Below are 15,170 nucleotides of genomic sequence, written 5' to 3'. Positions count from 1 at the left end.
CTCAACATTCTTTATTCTCAAGCAAGAGTTAAATGACTTCACCCTAATTCCACATCTATACCAAAGCAGATCTAAGAAGTTAGGAAATCTGGACTCTCCAATCGAGAACCAAATACACACTTGGCCCCATTATTTCAGAGCTTAACTATATTAATATTCTGTTCTATTGAACTTATATAGATAAACCAGATTTGTGTAACACTACCCTACTCCTCCAGCCCCCAAATCATTTTGGGAAGAGAAAAGAAATGTAGAGAAATGAGTTTTCACACTCCTTAATCCCCAAAGCCACTCTTAACCCAAGAGAGTTGAAGCCTGGCTTTTCTAACACTAATTGAACCACAGCTTCTCAGAGTTGGCATGAGACTTGTAGGTAAAAAAAAAAATCCTATAAAATCTGTAAACATTTTAGCTTAGTTCCCTTTGCCACTGTTAAAACATTAAGTGCCAAAATAAAATGCACACCTCATTTCCCTTCCTACCAACATTAGGAAAGGCCATATACTGCCGGACAAGAGTTAGTGGAAAGCAAACATCACTTACTGTGTTAATCACTGTAGGTGACTAAAAGTCACAGAGGTCCAGGCATAAAAGTTAATCCCTTTATATTTTTAAAATACTGATTTAACTACAATGGACAGCTGCTTAATGTAACATATAAATAAGAGGGGAAAGGAAATTGTTCATTGTGGGCCAATTACATGTCAACTTTGGTGCTAAATGTTTTAAGACACTGTAAACAACCTAATTGTTCTAAATATGAAGTCATTGGAAGTGTTTATCAGTATCAGTATTTATCTCTGAATATTAACACTTGATTTATCTGAGATACAAAAACAAAATCACGTAAAAGTAAACAGCCTGAGATTTGGTTGCAGCCAGCAGGTTGGTCCCCAGAGAAAACGTGATGGGTGGCTGACTGGCTGTTCGTATCTGCTAAGTCATTATGTTCATCCACATGTGCTCTAAGTGTTGAAATATTTTGTGCAAACGCCACTTCCTTTCTCCAAAGACCCAAAGTGTCGCTACCAGGCTGCTTCCCAGAAACAAGCACACCACCATTTTGATCAACTTTGGCTCCTTTTTATTCAGGAAGCATACACTAATCCTTTTTATACAGTTTTTTGTACATTCCAGAAATAAGCGAAAATAGCAGTTTTAAATATGTTACAAAGTTGGCTTTGGGGGCTAAATAAGCTTTTTGAGAGAGGGACCAGCCAACTAACCTTTTCATCAAAGCACCAATGTATCTTCAGTCTTTTACCAAGCTCCACCACAGCTGTGGCCACCTTGGATGTGCTATACACCCAAATCATGTGAAAGCTATAACGGAGAGTTGCTGCGAGTCTCTCTGCAAGGCACCAAGAACAGACAGTTCCAGCTTCCTTTCTTCAGACTGAATCAAAGTTTTGGGAACTTTTCAATTGCTCTCTTAAGTAGTGCTCTCTCAGCGTGAAGACTAGAATTTGTTAACACTCATACATCACAAGATACAGTATATCACTTCCAATATTCTGGAAACCACATGGTAGAAGTTATAAATAAATGAACACTAAAATTACTTTAAGAAAGTTTTACATCATTTAGTTGGTAAGGACATTTACACGTACAGCACAATTTACTATTAAACATTCTATAACTGGCTTCACATAAAGATGAAAATAGATAATACAAAATGACCTGACATTTTCAGTGAAGTCTGGAATTAAGACTGTAGTTTTATTGTAGTCAATATCAACTTTACATATTGTTGCAAATTGCTGTGCTATGCCCTTTAAAATGGGAATTTCTTTCTCGGGGTGAAATTCCATTTGGATATGTGTTCTTGCTTTGTACAAACTACTAAAATCTGAGGGACACAGCAATATCAAAGACACAAACAGTAACTGCACAATATTATCTGCTGGATTAAGCTAATACAAGTGGACAGAATTCTTCAAGTTCCAATATCTAATAAAGCACTATATGAAATGAACAAGGTGAAACATCTTAAGAATGAATATACGCTGCAACCAGAACATGTAGCATTTCTTTAAGTCATAACTCTGCCTCATTAGGCATTTACAAAATAAATTAGTAAGATCTCAATTTGCTTGAGGCATCACAAGCTCGTAATGCCCCACTTGGCCTTCCTGTTTGAGCTGGTCTAGTAAATCCTCCTTCCGTCTTTTTCTACCTACCACCAGGTACCTATCGTGGCCCACCCCATGAGACTTACTCTTAAGACCATACTTCTGGGCAATCTGATGTATTTGCTTCCGCTCATCATTAGTCAGCTCTGTAGAGAAGGTTAAATCCGTGTGGCTCTCCGAGCGGGCATAGTTTCTGATGATCTGTTCAATATCTCTCTTGGCAATTTTATTTACCCTCTCTACATCAAGACCAAGCCCTTCCCGCTTATGCTGCTCTTTGACAGAGATTGGCTCCCGAATGCCCTCACCAGATTTACCTAAACCACCACCCGTCCAACCCATCTTTCTCAGCAGCTGATTTCCAATGTTATCTTCTTTGATTTGTTGTTTGTAAGCCTCCTCTGCTGAGCGACCCTGAATTTCATTTCTTGAAATCACATCTTCAATAGCTCCTTTCTTCAAGTTGTTAATGACAGTCGGCTGGGTCTTTTTGAGGGTTTTCACAGCTTCCCCAGCAGCTTCATATTTGACAGTTTTCTTCACTCCAACTGCTTCTGCAATTACTTCACTCTCTAGAATCACCTTGCATTTCCATCGGAGTCCTGTCATTCTTTCATAGACATATTCAACTGTCATTCGATTAAACTGAGCTGTGTCGTTCAGCGTGCACACAGGATTTGAAGAATTCTCATAAACTACGAGATCCTTTATATCTTTCTTCTTCCCAGATCCCCTGGGTGAAGAGCCTGTTTGGCACTGTGAACTTTTGACAGATGGGTAAGTGGGTTGTGTTTTTTGAAGGATTTTCAAAGCCTCATCAGCAGCTGCATGTTTACTTGTTTTTTTGGTTCCATAACCTTCAGCTAAGCAGTGATCTTGCAAAAACACTCGACAACGCCACGTACGATTTGGCATCATCTCATATTTGTATTCAACAGACATTTTGTTGTATGAGGCAGAATTGTTAAGGATACCAATCGCATCATTTGCATTTTCTGTAAGGATAAAATTGGTCCAGTGTTTGGCAGAAGCATTAAAAATCGGCTGCCCGGAAGCATCTTTAGCCAGCACCACCAGCTCTTCTGGTGGTTTCAGAGCTGGAGGGAATTCATATGAAGGCATGCCAATCTGACACACCACAAGGTCCTCTCCAATCGTGTGCTTGAATTTCCGTCGGACAACCCTAACTTCAATACGTTTCTGCAAGAGTTTTACAGCTAGCTCAGTAGCTCGATCCCTGGAACCATTCTTGCTGCCAGCATAACCTGTAGTTAAGTAGATATTTTGGCATCTAACTTCACAAGCATAACCATCTGTTAGAAGTTTTTTATTTTTGGGGATGTCAGCAGGAGGGATTTCTTTTAAAGGAGCGTATATATATTCAGGATTTGTCTTACATGCCTGAATACAACGAGTTAACATATATGTGTAATTAATTTTATCAGATCCAGAGGTCATCTCTGGATTAGAAAGGTTCTTCCAGATAGTTGCTGTTAATTTTTCAATGAAATACTGCTTCTCGGCTACCACTGACTCAGGAAACGTCTGTGATGGTGAAGGCTCAGGAGCTGACTGGCAGTTTGCCTGCTGTGATGTGCTGCTGGGGGCAGGGTTCCCACTGTCAATATACATGTTGGCTGTTACAGGCTGGTCTTTTGTGAAAATAAATCCTGATGAATCACAGTACTGAGAATTTCCATCTTGTATACTGAAAGAGTCTTGAGTATAATCTTGGTAGATGTCTCTTGGCATGCTGGCAAAATGTGTTTGTTCATTTACCTCTTTTGTTTGAGGGCCATAAGGATCTTCCTGTCTTTCATCTTTTGAACTACTAGCTACAAAATGCACAGGCTCAAAACGAGGTCTCACATGGAATTTGGAACCGGCTTGCTTTTTAGGAGGATTTTGACCTATAGAATGAGTGAAATTTACAATTCATTAAAAAAGGAATATTTCAAAAGAACCAAGCAGGAAAATAGTACCAACCATATTATTTCCGCAAACTATATTGTTGGTACAAGATACTTCCCATCACAAAAACTTCAGGTCATTTAGGTGAAGGTGCTCAAATGTCAATGTAAGATTCCAGCATAAGGAGGGATGCTCCCTGTCTTTCCATGTGTAAGGGAAGAGACCTGATAGAAAATATGCCATTGACTCGAGTATGCAGGTCACCACCATGCATGACTGCTAGATGCTTCTACATCTAATGCGTTAAAGCACAGGTGAAGTGTACCGAGTGAGAGGTTGTTCCACTACGATCTCATACCACCTGTGCTGAAAAGCTCCCTTCTTAAGGATTGCAAACGGAACAGATGGCTCTAATGCAACAGAGATGATGAGCAGAGGCATTTACAAAGCCTCTCTTTTGTACCAGAAGTGACTGACTCTGTGATGGTGCTTTACATGGTTGTGACTGAAAAATCAAATTAAAAAAATTGTCAAAAGATCCCAAAGGTTTTCAACTTCAAAATCTTAGTTCTGACCTATTCTGCACAAAAAGGTGTTTGCTATATTTTATTTCTAGAACAGCTGGAAACTAATGATTTATGGAGGATATCAAATTTAAAGCTATGGAAGAACTCTGTTGAGGCTATACCAGACACTAGAGCTTTCTCCCTATAACACTGTTTAGTAGAAAATTGGTCCACGCTGGACCCATCCAAGAGGATTTAGTTACTTAGATGCTCAAATGATCTAGAGTATAAGGTTGTTCTATTTAAAGGGAGGTTCCATGGCACGGACTTCAAGGACAGCATTATAGGGTGAGTTCAGTATTCTTAGTTTTCAGTTCTATTTAGCATCCTAAAAAAAAATGTATAAACTGAAAGTTAAAATTTTACATTTGTGTAAGATCCAAAGTTACCAATGTTATTTAAAATCATATACCACACTCATATCATTAAAAAAAAGCCACACTGTTTCTTCAAATCCCACCTTCCAGAAATAAGTATACTCACCATCACATGTTGAGAGGTGACGTTTTTGACCTTTGGAAGGTTTGGACAGCATCAGATCATATGAAGGCATCTCCCCAATATCAATACCTTCAGCCATTTGGAGAATTTTTTCCATCAAGCGTGGGCTGTACCTATTTAAATTAATATAATCTACAGTTAAAACAGATAAGAATGCAGTTTTTGAAAAAGTTTCTAGATGACCCGTCTTATAATTGCTCCCACAGGACTTTACCAACAGAGTGTCTTGGCTATAAAACTGAAGAATCTGCCATAAAATAGTTATGTATCAAATGAGTAACTATGTTACTATCATTAGGAGACATACAAACATAAAAATCAAGAAATTTAGGTGAAGACCTTATCTTTAATTTGAACTAAAAGTATCCATATAAACTCATAATTTTTCTCTATCATATATGTATATTATGTGTAAATAATTACATTAATATATTTACAGAAGTACTAAGAGTGTTAATAAGAGATGGGTTGTGGGACTTCCCTGGTGGCGCAGTGGATAAAGACTCTGCGCTCCCAATGCAGGGGGCCTGGGTTCGATCCCTGCTCAGGGAACTAGATCCCACGTGCATGCCACAACTAAGGAGTCCAAAACTAAGGAGCCCACGTGCTGCAACTAAGGAGTCTGCCTGCTGAAACTAAGACCTGGTGCAACCAAATAAATAAATAAATAATAAGGGATGGGTTGTTAACATCCAGATTGTGGTTTCTATCACTTCCCACCAAAAGGAATCAAGAGTCCCGAGAGAAATGGTTGCATCGGATCCAAGTCTGGGGCAAGAAATGTATAAGGTGAACCTGGGAGATATTTTTGTGCCTGGAAACAAGGAAGCTGTCAAAGACCTCAGGGGTTGTGTCAAATGGACTCAGAAGTGAGCCAACTTGAGTATCAGTAAGAATAATCACAGTGGACTGAAACACATCAAATATTTAAAAAATCCATTAGTTCATAATACTTACAAACTCATTATTGGTCACCTTTGTAGGGAATCAAAACATTATTCCAAAAACAGGTAATGAAAGCAAGCATTTATCTGGCATTTTCCTGTACAGACTGTACCTCAGAGAATCTAGAGAGTTGATGAGGAAAATCTCTTTTACAGAAGCATTCCAGCTAATAAATGAAGGAATGATAGATTACTACCATTTTGCGACCCATAATGCAACAATAAGTGATCATCAATGGCTGCTAAGCTTATCAGATGAAAAGTTGATGGAGAAGAACCTAGAAACAGACCCATACGAATGTGCTCAACTGTTGACAAAGCTGCAAAAGCAATCCAATGGTGGAAGGACAGCCTTTTCATCAAATGGTGCTGGACCAAGTGGGTATCCTTAAGCCAAACAAACAACCTCAACCTAAACCTCATACCTTACACAAAAATTAACTCGAAACGCATCACAGACTGAAATGTAAAATGTGAAACTAAAAAGCTTTTACAAAAAACACAGGACAAAATCTTCAAGATCTAGGGCTAGGCAAAGAGTTCTTACATTTGACACCAAAAGCATGATCCATTAAGAAAAAGTTAATAGGGCTTCCCTGGTGGCGCAGTAGTTGAGAGTCCGCCTGCTTATGCAGGGCACACGGGTTCGTGCCCCAGTCCGGGAAGATCCCACATGCCGTGGAGCGGCTGGGCCCGTGAGCCATGGCCGCTGAGCCTGCGCGTCCGGAGCCTGTGCTCCGCAGCTGGAGAGGCCACAGCAGTGAGAGGCCCGCGTATCGCAAAAAAAAAAAAAAGAAAGAAAAAGTTAATAAAATGGACCTCACCAAAATTAAAAACTTTTGTTCTCAAAAGACCCCATGAAGAGGATGAAAAGACAAGCTACAGACTGCAAGAAAACATTTGCAAACCACACACTTGACAAAAGATTAGTATCTAGTATAAAGACCTCTCAAAATGCAACAGTAAGATATATACATATATATAATGGGCATATATGTGTATATACACATATATATGTGTACACATACATATAAATGAACAAAAGATATAAACAGAACATTTCACCAAAGAGGATATACAGATTGCAAAGAAGCACACAAAAAGATGTTCAACATCATTAGCCACCAAAGAAATGCAATTTAAAACCACAATGAGATATCACTCCATACCTATCCGAGTGGCTAAAGTGAAAAATAGTGACAATACTAAATGCTGACAAGGATGCAGAAAAACTGGATCACCCGTACACTGCTAGTGGGAATGTAAAATGGTATGGACACTCTGGAAAACAACTTGGAAGTTTCTTATAAAATTAAACATGCAATTACCTCACAATCTTGCAACCGTACTTTTGGGCATTTATCTCAGAGAAATAAAAGCTTATGTTTACACAAAAAACTGTACACAAATGTTCAAAACAGCTTTATTTGTAACAACCCAAAACTGCAATCAGCCCAGATGTCTTTCAACAGGTGGTTAAACTCTGGTACCACATACCACGGAACACTACTCAGCAATAAAAAGGAAAAAACTATTGATACACACAATATTGTGTATGAGTGGGAGGGAGATGGATGTGGTTATAAAAGCGCAACATGAGGGATCCTTGTGGTACTGGAACAGTTCAATATCTTGACTGTGGTAGTGGATATGCAAACCTACATGTGACAAACTGTATTGAATTAAACACACCACACACACACACACACACACACACACACACACACACACACACACACACCAGTACTAGTAAAACTGGGGGAATCTGTGTAGAATCAGTGATTGTAACAAGGTCATTATCCTGGTTATGATATGATACAATAACTTAGCAAAATGTTGTCACTGGGGGGAACTGGGTAAAGAGTACAGGGCACTGCTTTGTGTTATTTCCCTACAATTACACGTGAATCTATAATTATTTCAATAAAAATTTCAATTAAAAAAAGCTGGTGGAGAACTTTATAATCTTAATATCACTAAAAATTGGACAACCAGACCTGTGTCCCTGATGTGATATGACAGGACAAAGATCTAAAAAGTGTTCTTGCCCACCAAATAACTGAACTCAAACCTCATCAAGCCCCTAACTCCTAGAAACATGTTAAACACCATCACAAGCATACAGCCAGCCAGGGACTTCCCTGGTGGTCCAGTGGGTAAGACTCCATGCTCCCAATGCAGGGGGCCCTAGTCGGGGAACTAGAGCCCGCATGCCACAACTAAAGATCCCACATGCCGCAATGAAGATCCCGCATGCCGCAACTAAGAGCTGGTGCAGCCAAAATAAATAAATATTAAAAAAAAATAGCCAGCCAAATCCATAATGAAGGAAACACTATGTGACAGCCCATTTCTTCATCAAATAAACAGCATGAAATAAAAGGAGAGGGAATGGTTATAGGTTAAAGGAGACAGATCAACCAGATATGCGTGGACCTTGTTTGGATTGTGAATCAAACCAACTGTAAAAAGGTATCCTGAGACAAATGCAGAAAACTAAACATGGACTAGGCATTGGATGATTTTAAGAAATTATTGTTAACTTTGTTGAGTATGAATAATGGTATTATGAAAAATTACCTGGTACAGATATATACTAAAGTATTTGCAGGAGAAATGATGTCAAGATTTTCTTTAATATACTCTAGACTGTCTCCCACAAAAAAACTGGGGGCAAGATGAAATGAGAAGGGTAGCATGACAGACTTGATAATTGCTGAAGTTGAGTAATGGGCACATGGGTGTCCACTAAACTATTTTTGTGTGTTTGATTTTTCCATAATAAAAAGCTTTAAAACATACAATTTTTAAAAGGACTCCTTTATGAAGTAGATTGGAGCTTGACAGAATATCAATTTCCTGCAGAGAAACAAAACTATGGGCTCATGGGAAGTTTTGGTTATCATGGGGATCTACTCACCCTTCCTACCTTCAGAGCCTTTCCCAGCCTACCAGGGACCACTGGACGGCCAGGGAATTCCCCAAGCAAGTTCTGAAAATGAGTGACTAGCACACCTCTACATGAATAGGTTCTGAACTTGAAGGAGGATAACATTTTCCATTTTCAACACAATAGGTTCCACACCCTTCAGATGTCTTTCCTTGCAAAGCAGAGAAGTGACATGGTGGCCTTCACTGACAGATTACCTGGAAGCCAGCCCAGTTGTAACCCGCACTTCCCACTGATAACTGCTGCTGCTAGCACCAGTGTTTAAACGCCAAGAGTAATTTTATTTTTATTTACTCTTATCTAAATATCAAAAGACATCGCCTAAAACGTCATACATTGTATATATCACTTTCATTAAGATTTGGGAGTCCAATTTCCAAGGTGATGAAAACAAAAGACTATGAAAGTGAGATGAAGTCTACAAATCTTAAACTGGTATTGCCACTCTTGCTACCAAAATTGGTACCACAACCAACCCACTCACCTTGAATTCCAGTCAAAATTCGCCAGACCTTAAATTATAGTCTGATTCCAAATACGGTATACAACTGTAAATGGCATGTATGCCATACAGTGTTCATGAATGATACATTTGGGGCCTACTCCATTCATTCACTTTTTCTCTCAGGTTTCTTCCAGCGTTAGTAATGATTATACCTACTTACTGTTCTCTATTCATTACATCTACCACAAAATTCAACATCACCCATAGGCTATAAAAATAAACCTCTGTGTTAGTTGCCAACACAGTCGTCTTCTCAGCCCTTTATTAGGAAGTCATAATACTGAAGAAGCCCAACCAGCTGAAAAAATAATGGAACAGACCGTATAGTGCCTAACACTTGACTATTCAAAGAACAATGCAAATATTAATCTTTGCATTAATCTTTACTATGAAGACCACTAGGATTTCTGTCTCCAGAGAGTAGCTACCCGGGGATAAAGAAGTGGTTCCACAAATTTGAAATAAGCCAAGGCAGTAAAGCTTTCATTACTCAGTTTTCCGTAGTGTATTTTTTGTTGTTGTTGTAGTGGATTTAAAAGGAACACCTTCACTCCAGAAATTTTAGAGAATCCACCAAGAAAAGCACCTACAAACCCAACCACTGATAACTTCACTAACATTTTGGGGTTTACTTTTTATTCCTTTTTCTATGCTTCCCATACCACGTCCCCCCACCACCCCCAAAAAAACCACTATCAGATCATCTATGTTGATTTGTAATCTGCTGGGGGCGGGTGTTGTTTTTCTTAATTTACTATGTCATAAACTTTCTCTCCATGTCATTACCACATGAGTTTTAATGGCTATATAGTATTCTATCTTACGGTGGGACCATGATGTAAAGTGTCAGTAAGGCAAGTCTAATAGAGTAATTTTAAGATGCATGCATATTATGTAGTTAAGTCTGTTAATTCACCCATTTGGTTGTAAATGCTTAAAAAAGAAAACCAAAAAGCCCCAGCAAGTCTTTAAGGTTTCCAAAGATAGTTTATTATGTTCCAAGCTTTAGGAAATCACAACTGTCCCACCATACCTAGCATACAAAAAGATGATGTCTAATGGACAAAGACATCTGACTTCATGAATCTTACATTCTTGAAAAAAGACACGTGCATATAGGTGTATACTTATGATATACAATGGCACCTGAAATTTAATGAATATTCAGTAATAGATGCTTTCAATTTTTTTAATTTATTAAACTGCTCTACTAGGTCCAAATTAAAAAGTTGAGGTTTGAAAACTAAGCAAAGATTAGGATTTCCAAGTATAAAATTATTTATGCAAAACTATTCTTAAGACTCCTAACATAGTCAGTGAATAACATAAAACCAAGATTATTGATACATCTTTTGAAAGCTCCCACTCATACTTCATTAGCTGGTGACTGATGCACTCTACCTACTATGTGCGAGGTTAGTTTCACAACATGAGCCCAGCTAGCATCTACCTTCCAAACACCAATCTCAATCAACAAGGAAGAGACAAATAATCAAGGTGGCAAAGTTGATTTCATTTTAGGGTATATTTTCTCTATTAATTAATATCTCATCAAAGGTAATTAGGCCAGGATTCTGTTTCTAATACTACTGATGAAGAATGATTGGAAAACTGAATGCTCCAGTTAACCAAACATTCTGCTTTATTAAATATACATACACTATTGACAATTTTAAGTAAAAACTGCAGAGGTCCCTAGGCATTCATATGAACAATTATGTCAGTGCTGTAGATGTAGTTGATTAGAAGACTGCACTAACTTTTCATTAACCACAAGACAATCTTAGAAATTGCCTACAGAAAACAATCTTGACAGGTTGTTTACTTTTATGAAGCAGACAAGAAAAAGTGAAGAGAAATAATTTCAGCTATTTGGGCTTCCTCATTGCCTAGACTATGAGGGAAAAAATGATCAAAAAGCAGACTGGAAAACATTGCTTTATTTTATCCTATAAGGCAACGGTTCTTATAGTGTAGTCCCTGGATGAGAATTTTCTGATCAACAGTATTATCTGGGAATTAGTTAGAAATGCAAATTCTGGGGTCCCACCTCACACCTACTGAATCAGAAACTCTGGGAGTGGAGCCCAGCAATGTGTTTTAACAAGCCTAACAGGTGATTCTGATGCTTGCTTAAGTCTGAGAAACATGTTACAGATAGTCAAGAAGATATTCAAACTTGTTCTCTGACAATCGCCACTATAACCAAAAAGAATGAAACGTGGTTTGCTTCCCTGCACATTTGAGCTCCTCCTCCTGGCTTGGTCTTATGATCAAGGAGTTTTCAAAGATGTCCTTAACCTAGGAGTTCTTTCAGCCCCAGCTAAATCAGAACACAGAAAGTCCTGCGAGTGGGAAACAAAAGGCAAAGAGTTCCCTTCTTGCTACTGTTTATAATCTGTTCTGTAAGTCAAGGGATGAGCCTCGAACAACAAATTAACAATTTTAGAGTAGAATGGGCTGTGTCACCATGTACTCCACAGTTCCCTTGGGAGAAAAGAAGAGTCTTCCGTCACAGAAGAATAGACCAGAAAACAAGAGCTCTGCCAACATCGACATTAACAAGTACTGGAATACAGATTTTACCCACCTGAAGATGACAGCTAATATAAAGCCTGCCTAAAGTGGAAGACTGCACTTGGTCCCTAGCTTCCAAGATTCTTTATTGCCTCTTCCATTTCTCCTATATCTAAGTTATCAGGTACAGTGCAAACATTACTCTTCAGTTAAGCTACTGGATAATGTTATAGCAATTCTTGTATTGATTGAATTGACTTAACTACAATGCAACATGATGACAATACATGTGTTGATACATACTATACACAAATGTGCCTGGGTGAGTGCATACACACAAATGCTCTGGATGCCTGAGCTTTTAACACTATCACTGGCCCAGTTTATGTTTTTAATGCCCTAGTTATGCTCAAGGCTGCTGTTGTTCTTGGGATGAAATCCTGAGAAATAATAATGACTTATGTCCGTTACTTGCTTTCACTCCTGGTCCATCCTTCCCTATAGCAGCTGTGTCTCAGTGCAAAGAACATCGGAAGACTTGGGTCCCAGCCCCAACTATGGGACCTTGGAAAAGTCACTTAACTTCTTGGCTTCCGTTGATTTAGCTGTAAAAACGAGATACCACTCAATTTCTAAGGTTGTTGTATTAAATGAGATACATAAATGTTTTAAGTATTTTGTACATTACAAAGCTGTATTCATCTGTTCATGCCACACATATTTACTGAGCAGCTATTATGAAGAAGGCACTCTTCTAGGCACTGAGGATAAAGGTGTGAACAAGAAAGCAAAAACCCTTTCCCCAAAGGAGCTCACATTCTTATGGGAAGGTAAGATTTATCATTAACACAAAGGATGGTTATTCTCCTCACCTATAACTTTTTTTCTTTAAGGATTCAGATTCCCCATGGCCTTCTGTGATATTAAGGAGATCTATGATTACAGGATAAAGGTACCTTTTCTACTGCCAGAATAATATTGTTAAGTGAAGGTCAATTAGATTTATCTGACTTGATTAATTACTGAGGCTTCCCCAGTTGCAACCAGTTCCTCCAGTGAAATAATCATTATCTCTGGAGGCAGAAATTACACTAACCTAGAGTAGAAAAAAACACATTTGTGTTATGAAAGCAAAACAAAGTATCACGCTGGATGCTATGTTCAACAATTAAGCACTAACAGTAGACAATCCTATTTATCTATATCTGTTACAGTCATTCCTGGAACTGAACTGGCTGAAATTGATCTGATCATTTTCCAGAATTTCTCATCCTTCCTAATAAAAAATTCACCGTGAGGCAAGAGTGTCAAAAAAAGAAGCCTCTTAGTCTATCAAAGGAATGATTAGTCTAGTATAGGGCCTGTTTGAGGGTTCTGTATGACAGTGGTCCAAGTAGTCTGTTGAGAAAAAAAAAATGCGTTGGAACCATACCGCAGTCTCCATTGAACGCAAAGAGCTTTCAAAGAGGCCTGTTCAGAACACAGACCAGGTTCTAGGAAAGGCGGGTAGAGGACTCATACCTAAAACCTCACCCAGAGGCCAAATGTTAATCCTTCTGATCACAATGAAGGGGAAATGAGGGCAATCCTTTTTTACAGCAGATATATCCATTTCTTTGTTTGCATCCATACACATTATGCGCAAATCTACAGGAAGGCGGGCCCTGCGGCTGAGAGACCTCATACAAACCGCCTCCCCAGGAGAAGACAGTACAACCCAGCTGAGGGGCTGGTGTTGTTTAATTTAACGGGGATGGAAAGGGAGGCCAGTCAGGAGGAGACTAGAATTAGAACCAAAGAGTCCCCCTCCCCTCCCCTCACAGACCCTCAAAGCCCCGACTGTTGAATATTCTTTGCGGATACCGCATCCCTGGAAGGTCCTACGCAGGTCCGAGGTTCTGCTATTCGTCATTTCCCACGCCGTCCAAAAACACCATCACAATGACCACCTCTCAATAATCCTCTCCCAGGCGCTTCTTTATCTCCATCCTTGGTCCTGGAGGGGCCGCTCCCGCGATCCCCGCACCCTTCTAGCTGTTATGTCATCCCCTGCCACCTAGCTCGGCCAATCCCCCCAGGCCAACAGTGAGCCCTCTGGAGTCCTCCAGCACCTCCAAATCTCCAGTCTCTAAGCCCTCATCCATACCCGCCCCCCCCGTCCCTATGCCAACCCTCATCGCCGATTCCCCCCCAACCCGGGTCCCTAACTCGACCCTCACACCTTCCTCACCTGCAGCCCAGGAAAACGTGGTTGGTCCAGGCAGCGGAGAGCGCGAGGAGCTGGTCTAGGGCAGCCCCGGGATAGCTGTGCAGGTGCCGACAGATGAAGCTGCGCCGCAGAGCCCACTGCCAGTCACTTTCGTGGCTATAGCGCCACTGCTCCAGCACTGGCTCGGGCGGGGGCGGCGGGAGGGGCGGCAGCGGCGGGGGCGGGAGGGGGGGCAGCGGCGGCGGCGACAGGAAGTCGCCCCCCAACAGCAGACGTCCGCCAGCCATCTTCTCCGCCCCCAAGCAGGGACCCCAGGGATGAAGCCGACTCGCTACCAGGAGAGAGCGGGAACGGGGGTCGGTGGGAGGGGCTGGGTGAGGAGGGGCGCGCCGAGGCGCGAAGACCAACTCTCAGGGGACTGGAGTGTGTGCGTGACGGGCAGTCGCTGAAAAGGCGAGCACAAGCTCGCGTCCCGGCAACCGGGGAGCACGCCCGTTGCACTCCTCCAACTCGTGGAGGAGCAGGAGGAGGGCACCCGCCGCAATCACACGCGCGCCGGGGAGGCCGAGCCAGGCCCCGCGCTCCGCACCTCCGGCTACCCGCAGACTCACGCACTGCACTGGGAAGGAAAAAAAAAAAAGACACCAGCACGCTTTGCTCCCCTTCCTCTAGTCTACCTACCCGCGTGCAGCCCCGAGGTTGTGAAGCCAGTGCGCTTGCGCCGCGGCTGTTCCCTAACTTCGAAATCCCGTCGCTGAGTCTCGCGCGACGTACGTTTTTTTCCCTTTCCTGACGACTACGGGCCTTTGACGCACTGTGATAACAAGCGGGGGGCGGGGCTCCAGGAAGGGGATTTTTGGAAGGTTCTCTGAGGCTTGGGAACCTTTTTCCCTTAAGTCCCTGGAAGGCTCTTACAGGTGATTCTTGGCAGCAGT

At 40.9% G+C, this 15,170-nt stretch overlaps 1 protein-coding gene across 1 annotated transcript; it reads right to left on the bottom strand.

Annotated features, from left to right (window-relative positions):
* Nucleotides 1–1,042: 1,042 nt before the first annotated feature.
* On the bottom strand, nucleotides 1,043–14,955 carry NKRF (NFKB repressing factor). The gene is made up of 3 exons (XM_004320307.4): nucleotides 14,257–14,955; nucleotides 5,093–5,223; nucleotides 1,043–4,042 (listed from the first exon to the last, which is right to left on the bottom strand). Exons 1-3 carry the CDS (start codon nucleotides 14,520–14,522, stop codon nucleotides 2,085–2,087), a joined length of 2,355 nt encoding a protein of 784 aa, XP_004320355.2. The 5' UTR covers nucleotides 14,523–14,955; the 3' UTR covers nucleotides 1,043–2,084.
* Between the last annotated feature and the right edge of the window lie 215 nt (nucleotides 14,956–15,170).

The sequence above is a fragment of the Tursiops truncatus genome, chromosome X (genome assembly GCF_011762595.2).
Source record: "Tursiops truncatus isolate mTurTru1 chromosome X, mTurTru1.mat.Y, whole genome shotgun sequence".
NCBI lineage: Eukaryota > Metazoa > Chordata > Mammalia > Artiodactyla > Delphinidae > Tursiops > Tursiops truncatus.
The sequence above is the reverse complement of the archived record's forward strand: the minus strand, read 5'-3'. Positions and strand labels throughout refer to the sequence as shown.